This window comes from Sinocyclocheilus anshuiensis, unplaced genomic scaffold, assembly GCF_001515605.1.
Source record: "Sinocyclocheilus anshuiensis isolate Anshui unplaced genomic scaffold, SAMN03320099.WGS_v1.1 scaffold88, whole genome shotgun sequence".
NCBI lineage: Eukaryota > Metazoa > Chordata > Actinopteri > Cypriniformes > Cyprinidae > Sinocyclocheilus > Sinocyclocheilus anshuiensis.
Genome location: NW_015555728.1, coordinates 214,451 through 223,373, shown reverse-complemented (window position 1 = coordinate 223,373; position 8,923 = coordinate 214,451). Strand labels below are relative to the sequence as shown.

The 8,923-nt window shown below is 35.5% G+C and overlaps 2 protein-coding genes across 3 annotated transcripts in view; one reads left to right on the top strand and one right to left on the bottom strand.

The window, feature by feature from the left end:
- The window catches only part of LOC107672748 (armadillo repeat protein deleted in velo-cardio-facial syndrome homolog), a 267,938-nt gene extending 265,159 nt beyond the window's left edge, over window positions 1-2,779 (bottom strand). Inside the window, exon 1 of one of the 2 annotated variants that reach the window (XM_016466071.1) lies at window positions 2,553-2,779. The gene's annotated coding sequence lies outside the window, so the exon portion shown is untranslated. Of the gene's footprint in view, window positions 1-1,353; window positions 1,496-2,552 lie in introns of those variants that run through there. The other variant, XM_016466075.1, reaches the window with a different exon arrangement.
- Window positions 2,780-3,722: 943 nt separating this feature from the next.
- The window catches only part of LOC107672766 (transport and Golgi organization protein 2 homolog), a 23,257-nt gene continuing 18,056 nt past the window's right edge, over window positions 3,723-8,923 (top strand). The window contains exons 1-2 of the mRNA XM_016466115.1: window positions 3,723-3,926; window positions 4,668-4,794. Coding sequence (XP_016321601.1) covers window positions 4,739-4,794 — 56 coding nt within the window. The 5' untranslated portion in view covers window positions 3,723-3,926; window positions 4,668-4,738. The remainder of the gene's footprint in view (window positions 3,927-4,667; window positions 4,795-8,923) is intronic.

The following is an 8,923-nucleotide window of genomic DNA, read 5'->3' as shown; positions in this document are numbered from 1 at the left end:
ATACAGGCGTTAATACTGAATGTTTAACGTTATATTCATTGCATACATATACTTTGTAGACATCCTTAATCTCTAATAACTCCATCCTGCTGTCTGTTGTTGGTGTTTCTTTGTCTGAATATGGCACTTTTCACATGCTGTGGGGTATCGGCGTTTGGTATCGGGGCATTTTAACGAGTACGAGTACAGGAGCTCAGTATCGGGCCCGATACATCCCTAAAAACAAATGCATATAGTATGCTCCCCACCGGCCTGCTTTGCAACACTGTTTTGTTGTTTTATGAATTAATCTATATAAAGGCACCAAAGTCTCCTCCTGATTAAAGAGGCATCCATCCTTGAATCAGATTAAAACTAAGTTTTCAAAAACATGTACAACTTATTTAAATTATAAAATGGAACAAAGGGTAGCTCTTTGCATAGAGCTGAAATTCTCCTGACGAGCAAAGCTACTCAATGTGTCATGAATGACAGGGCTGCCTAATTTAACAAGCTCCCCATCTCAGCTGGGGTAAGAGAGTTTTAAAGAACAGAGACAGGGTAAACATTTGAATTTGAGTATGTTAAATTTAGGCGAAAATACCAAAAAACGCCCTGAGCTATATATCAGAGAATTATGTTAACATGTCATCAATACGACACTGAGCCTTGCCAATGAAATATTACAGCTAGTAAATAAGATTTACATGCACACTTTAAAGTCAAAGATGAGTATTAATTATGCAACATGCAAAAGATGGTTGCGCAGTTATACATCAGGCCTAATTAAAGGGTGAAGGGACATGATGCATGCTCACCTCACATATTAGTCTGATTTGCACACGGCTTATTAAATTAAAGTATCTCTTTAGACAGAAACTTATCCCAAAAAAGTATAACCTAATAATTGACAATGACCGTTATTTATATTCATTTATAAGATACTGCAAATGCCCATCACACTACATAACATCTCACCCCAGTCAGGTATGTTTTCATACTGTAATTTGGCTTTCACACTGCACTTAACCACTTTAAAAAGGAACGATACAGTTGGAATCACTTCCAGAGCGATTTTTTTTAGCTGATGAACGATTAAAAAAACACTGAAAGCCAATCCAATGACGTTAGCGCGCTTTTATTATATACATTAACTGTTACGTATTACAAACAACAACTTCTGGTATACTTATTTTTATAATTATTGTATCGTTCTTGGTGCGAAAAGGCCGTAACACAGGGGTATGAATCGAATACCATGAGTATGTTTAGCATCGAATTGCAGTGTCAAGAGTAGCCTGTACAGTGCGAAATACACTGGGTTACAGTGAGTTTTTAGCAAGTCCATCCAATCATAAACTAAACAGCGCTTACCTCATTAAACATTTATGCGTTCTGTAGTCTGTACAGTTGCTTCCAAATGCTGTTTAGATTCAGCGTCTAGATTTCACATTTTTACCAAACGCACGTTACCAAAACAAGTGGCGTGCACGTCGTGCGTGAACTTCGCACAACTTTTTCGTCCAATCAGCGTTACTGACGTCATGTATATGCAAATAATAACGTTCTCCCACTGTTTACAAATGTACAGTACAGTGTGAATTTTTGAAACATGGCTACCCATGATTAATTACTAATACAGGTTGAAGTGTGAACCGCGTGGAAAAACCCATGGTTACGTTTATTTAGGGTTAAGAATGACCCTGGGTAACAATGTCACGTAAATGTAAAAACGAAAAAAGACATCTGATGAACTCCAGCAGCAACACATATTTTAAATCGCTACAGTAATGTAGACCTGCTGTGATTCAGTCAGTGGATGTGCCAAAACGTACATTTTCAATCAAACAGGATGCTCCCCAAAGAAAACACTTGCCCAGACAAGTCCCAATAAACATTAAAATAAAAAGCAGTTATAAAAGATCGTGACTACTCTACTTGATGCATGAAATATAACAAGACCAACTCTGCCAGTAGCATAGTATCTTTGCCATAACTGAAATCACACCATATGCATTAACACCAAGATGCCCCTTTCTGACAGATGCCGAAGCCAGTTCTCATGAGTAACCAAATCACAAACACTTCATTCAAATTTGTGCGCATTATTCCAAATAATCCCCTTCATTTGCTGTTCTGGGTGTAAGGACACTGACAAACGCTTCCTTCTGCATCATAATCACAATCAAAACGTTCACGGTCAAATTAATTAAAGGGCTGCATTTCACTAGCAGCTCTTTGTGCGCGCGTGTTACTATCAAGCATGAAGCGCTGCCTCAAAACAACGTTGATATCAATTGTAGACAAGTGATACATTTTCAAATGCTTGAAAGCAACGGCTCATGATGAGATATCTACAAACGCACTAAAGCAAAAAATGTATCTGTAACTACGGCCAAGCAACTGCTCTCAATTGAAAGACAGTAAATACGCGAATCACTCGATCAGTTGAGATACGCGTGAAAGCGAATGCAGTAGTACACATTTAGCCTTTTGGGGTTGTATTTCTAAATGGCGAGTTTAAATGATCGTAGATAAAGGATATAGCGGCGAAGAAGAACGAGTAATCTTACCCGTCTTCTTTCTGTGAGTGAGTTGAAGGGACAGCAGCAGCAGCAGCAGCGCACTCGTTCACTCGTTTAACTTCAACAGTATCAGCAGATGATTCCACGATTAGCTTCATGCATCTCTGCGAGAAAACTCACTGCTTACTTTTTCAAATCAGCCGTGTGATTATTCAAAGGAAATGCCTCAGTTTAAATGTATATAAGGGACTTGTAAAATGCTACGATGCTTTCCATGTAGACAACATAAACCCTCTCAGTGTCATTGGATTTTTCCGAGGCTGGCTTGCACACTACTAACGTTACAAGTGCGCTGATATAGCCTACAGCGCTGTATCTCTCTGGTACAACACTCTACAGACATATTGCAAGTTTGCAACGTTTTTAAATAGACAAATCCATGTAGCCTATATTGAACAGGCAAAACTGCAAAATCAATATAATTAAATTAATTAATAAAGTGAAAAATAATCAAATGTGCATATATTTATTTATATTTATATTACTTCACTAATTATTACTTATCTACAAATAGCATTTTTTTCTACTTCCAATATGATAATAAGGCAGCTTACTCCTATAGGTTGGTTTGTTATTCTATATGTTTTGACCACACCTGAGAGGCTGTTGTAATATCATTGGCAATATAATAAAAGAGTATAGTATTATTTGAGAGTATTATCAGTATTGTTTGAAATACAATTAAAGACACCCCTGTTTATTGGTGAATACCTTTGATCGAAGAAAAACAACATTTTCATTGGTTAAATCACTGTCAACAAATATCTCTTCCATCATAATCAGATTCATAACATTATGATTAATGCTAAACAGTGTGTTGCAATTCAAATCGATGACAAAAAATTGTAAACTAATTGCATTCTTGTTCCAATATAACAGCTGATTATATTATTTATAATATCTGTCTATATCTGTCTTTTATCAATGGAATCTTTATTGAATCAATATGAATTCATTTAATAATATGGAATATTATTTGGACATTTATTAATAAATAATAATTAGAACAGTCCAGAAACTCACGATTCCTTTTTTTTTTATTTTTTTTTACAACAGTTAACAGGTGACAACAAGCGCGCGAGATTAGGATTTTGATCCGGGTTCAGTTTCTTTTAACTTCTAAATGTAATTATGTTTGAAAGGCCAAATAAACGCTGTTTTGTGAACAGTTGCAATTCTGTGGGCGGTCCTGTCCTCGCTTTCAGATCCAGTTTCAGCCAATCCGCGCCGGACTTCTCTGCAGACGTCAATGCGAGGTTGGTTTAGGTTTAGCCCTTTGTGCAGTGTATTAGCCTGTGCTCTCTAAGTTGCCTCTCATAGTAGCGGCACAATGAATTGTGATCATTGACAACACATGGATCTGTAAGTAATATATCACATAACCTGTTATAAACTAAAAAGAAAACAAGCTCGAAATTGTATTCGTTTTTGTCCGCTGTCTTCAAGTCTTACGACCAGTTAGCAAGCTGAGGCTACTGCTAGCCTGCTGTCAGACAGACGGTTTGTCTCAGTTGACATAAGCCTGACTTTAAACCTACTGGATCGTTCTCTATGAATACAGCACACTGGGGAACAAAGATCGAAGTTTAAAGTTAATCTATGTCTAATGGAATACATTTATACACATAATATTATCTTAAAACGCTTATTGTTACCTACTGGCTATTTATCTGAACACTAACTGTCAGATTATGCCCCCAAAAAAGTGGAGGATATGATTTGTGACGTGACTGTGTTTATAAGCCAAGATGTTTTCAGTGTACAGGGGCTGGATTCTACTATGTTATACAATATCGATTACTTTCACATCAAAACAAATGTGTATTTCATCTCTCCATCGCTGTTCGGCACAATATGTTTTGTAAGAAATAGGAGATCATGATTGTAGTGTTACCATGTAGTCTGAAATATTATTAGCTGCACTATCTTTCTATTCGATTACCATTTTATTTTATCTTCAGATTGAGATTTTGTTAGATAAAAGTAAGAACTGTTGCTGGAATAGTTTGATTGATCCCCTTTCAAGGTTGTCCTCTGGCTTACAAGCACAGCTTTTGTCTCCTCTTATCCAAAATTCATTCTCTCTTTCATCTCTTCTTCTAGCACATAGCATGTCCCAGCTCTGACCTCTGACCTCACTGTGATTGAAAACTCCTGCCATCAGTAACCTCCTCATGTGCATCATCTTCTTGAAGTTTGACCCTCGGCCTGCATCCAAAAATGCCTACAGGTATTGCACCTGCTCGCAGAAGCTTTACTGTCAGTGTTTTCAATGCAAATGGGGATATGGAAAGTTCTAGCACATGTGTGGGAACAAGATGTTGTTTGATACTGTCAGAAAACATTTTTTGAATAAATGCTGAAAAAGTATAAAGTGTTGGCATGTACATCTAAACAGAAGCAAAATATTTTGGCCCATATTTCAGCTTTTAAAGGTGTTTGTTGCACTGGCTGATGTGGCCAAATTTGCCTTGTTTTGACACAGTCCAGTGGATGCTGAATCATGGAAAAGCAAACGTTTTCAGTTACCAATGACATTGTATAAATGCTCAGAGTGAGCCATGATTAATTTATTCCACAGATGGAAGTGTCCAGGAAAGGAAGGAGTATTATTCAGCTGGTCATGTGATCTCAACATGTCAGTCCCCTTGAGGCGACCTGTTCCATGTGCAATAAAACAGCTTTTATTGGGCTGCTGATAAGACGGGTTTTTATCACATGATTTTAAACATTTCTCATAAATAATGGCACTTTTCATGTAATAATATATCTTTATATAATATATTTCTTATAAATCCAGTCTTCTTACATATAGAAGAAAAAATCTAATAATTTATACAAATTAACAAATACATACAAATACACTACTGGTGAAAAGTTTGGAATAATTCCAATTTTATATCGATTAAGGCTGCATTTTCTAAAACTACAGATAAAAACAATAAAATTACTGTACATTTTAAAACTTAATGTTTCCTGTTTTAAAATATTTAAAATTGTAAAAAATTATTCCTGTAACAGCAAAGCTGTTTTTCAGCAACTATTACTCTGGTCTTCAGTGTCACATGATCATTCTAATATGCTGATTTGGTGCTCAATAATTTTTATTTTGTCAGCTATTTTTAATCTAGTCTTAGTCTTAGTCCTGTGTTAAATGTAACTTTTAGTTTTGATCATATTTAGTCAACTTGTCCTGTTTTAGTTTTAGTCCAGTTTTAGTCGACTAAGGCCCGTTGCAAGTTTCTTTCAGTTGAAACAGCTCAGATTTACATTTTAGTTTAGGACTAGGCTTAAGCCTTGTCTAGAAACTGGGGGAAAATGTCTGAGCATTTTAGTCTAGTTTTAATCATTGTTAACTTACACATTTTCGTCATATATTCGTCTTACTGTATAATGGTTAAAATGATAAAAATATATTATTTTGCTCAATTTTAATTTGCAATGATTGCTCGTATGCATGGTTTATTTCACCTCTTCTAACGTTAGTGTACAGATTTATAACAGGATATCAATTAGAGGCTAAATAAACACCGAAGACTTTACATATACACTCGCCCTGTCTACATTATGAAAACTGGCATAACAAAAACCTACTCTCAAATATTATAACAGAGAAATTCCTAATAGTAATTCCAAATTGCATTATTGTTTCTCTTTTAAAACAATGGCAAAAAAAAAAAAAAAAAAAACTTATTGCCGCACAGAGGTTGTGTAAATAACGTTACAATCAGCAACCACTATCGCAAACAATATAGTCGAGATCTATGACAGAACACAGACTGGTTGAATGACACTTTCATTTAAGCAGAATACCTCAAATGGAGATCACTGAACTCCAGCTTACTTGTACAGTACTATATGGCAGTGTTTTCATATCGTGGCGCCTCCACAGAGAGAGTGTGTGAATGGTTGCCAGATTGCATAAAGCAAAAAGCCGGGAAGCATACATATCCGTTTAACAGAAAAGCTCTGATAGGGAGATTTGATCTCTTGATATCTGGTAACCGCAAACATGAACGCTCGCATGTCTTGCAGTCTGAAATGTTTTGGCTCCACTTTTTCAACAAAAATAAAAAGGTTTTGGTTACGTTTTTGTTCTTTTAACTACATTCTAGTCTCGTCTACTTAAAAACTGTGCGTTTAGTAAGGTTGTCTAGTTTTATAGGTTTTAGATGTATAGATTTCATAGATCCATAGATTCACCATTCAAAAGTTTGGGGTCTGTACGTATCGATATACCTATAGAACAGAAATTGTGACTTATAATATTAGGGCTGTCTAAAGTCCTTTCAAGAAAATTCAGTGTAATATGAATTAAAATATGTGTCATTATGGTCGACTATTTGTCCAGCAATGATTAGACTAAGCCTATCCGGAATGCTGAATCCCTGACAATTTTCAAGCGACAGCTGAAAACTCATCTCTTTCGAAGCTACTTGACTTCATCATCATCATTATAAAAAAATTTAAAAAATTCTCTCTCTTTATTTATTCCTTCTCTTTCTAGCTTGTACTTATTTGAACAATGTCTAGAAACTTGGTATTACAAGCACTTCCTGTATCTGTTTGCCTCTTTAAGAAGAATCGCTTTATGTATCCCCAAATTGTAAGTCGCTTTGGATAAAAGCGTCTGCAAAATGACTAAATGTAAATGTAAATGTAAATGTACGATTTTTTAAAAATGTTTTTAAGTGAAGTCTCTTAAGGCTGCATTTATGTGATCAAAAAATACTAATATTGTGAAACGGTATTGCAGTTTAAAATCACGTAACATTTCTTATTATTATCAATGTTGAAAACAGTTGTGCTGCTCAGTATATTACTGGAAGCTATGATATATTTTTTAGGATTCTTTGTTGAATAGAAAGTTCAAAAGAACAGCATTTATTTGAAACAGAAATCTGAAATATCTTTACAATGTTACTTTTTACCAATTGAATGCATCCTTGCTGAATAAAAGTTAATTTCTTAAAAGAAAAAAAACTTACTGACCGTACATTTTTGAACGGTACTGTATATTATATTTTTAATACTTTTAGCAACAGTGCTGTTTTGCTGTTTAGTAAAACCCTCTTTTGATAGTTGTATTTTTAAATTCATTCTCTGGTACATCCATGTGCATTCAGCCGTATATCTTTGTAAGTCTTTTGCCAACACGTTACATCTCACAAATGTCCCGCCTGCATTTGTAAGATGGCATGTCAAGGTATAAATACAATAGCTCATCTTAATTGACCAGAGTGCATCTTGAGACTCTGCATTCAGTCTGTTCCGTTTTTCTTCACCTGTTTTTGAACCCAAGAATGCATCTTGTATAAAGACCCTTTAAGAATCATTAATCGAGGTCAGGTGAACCAAAACCATCCTAATTATACAGGGTTTTCATTTGTCGTCACGTTGTTCAGACAACCAATCAGCTATTTGATTGGAAAAATATGTAGTTTTACCCTAATTTCAAGTTTGGTGTTTATGATGGTACGTACTGATGGGATAATGTCGTATCATTAACACTGACCTCTTGAGCGTACTTTACTGACAGAAGCTACAATTTGGCATCCAAGAAAAAGCACTATGATTCACCCCATTCAGGTCAGTGGCATTAATCCAACTTAAAAGCAGAAATGCCTTTGAGATTAATGAGGGTTTCTGCCTCAATACCCATAAGAAGTGTACAATTATTGCAAAGTTCATTACAGTTCAAAATCAACCTGCCTCCCATCGGTTGGTGCAAATAAACACCTCTTTTTGGAACCATTTAATCTTCATCATGTTAACCTCTGACCTCACATTCCCAGCCAGCAGCTCGGAAATCCCTTTGAGAGAAAACAGGCTGGAGGTCCGGGTCAGTTATGTTGCTGTGATGACTTTGATGTCACTAAATAGATCCACTTAGTGCTAATATTTTATCTTTGGAACAGATGGAACCTGTCAGAGAGGCTGAAAGATCCTGAAATACTACATAGTCTGAAATTTAAGCTCATTTGAAATTATAAAAATTTAAGCTCATTTGAAATTTAAGTTCATTTTAAAGATAATTTGGATAAAATAAATGTAGTTTCTGCTAGTGTAGAGCTGTTTGAGACACAATATAACCTAAAGCTGATATTAATATCTAAAACTCCTGCTCTTGACATATCTTAGCATTGCCATGGTACTCATTTCTCTTTCCTTGATGACGTGGATGTTAAAAATATGACAATTTGTAGATCATGTGATCATCATGATGCTTTGCTACCATGATGCTTACTGACATGAGATATAGAACAGACACTGAATTTGAGAAAGATGCCACTTTATGTGTGTGTGTGTGTGTGTGTGTGTGTGTGTGTGTGTGTGTGTGTGTGTGTGTGTGTGTGTGT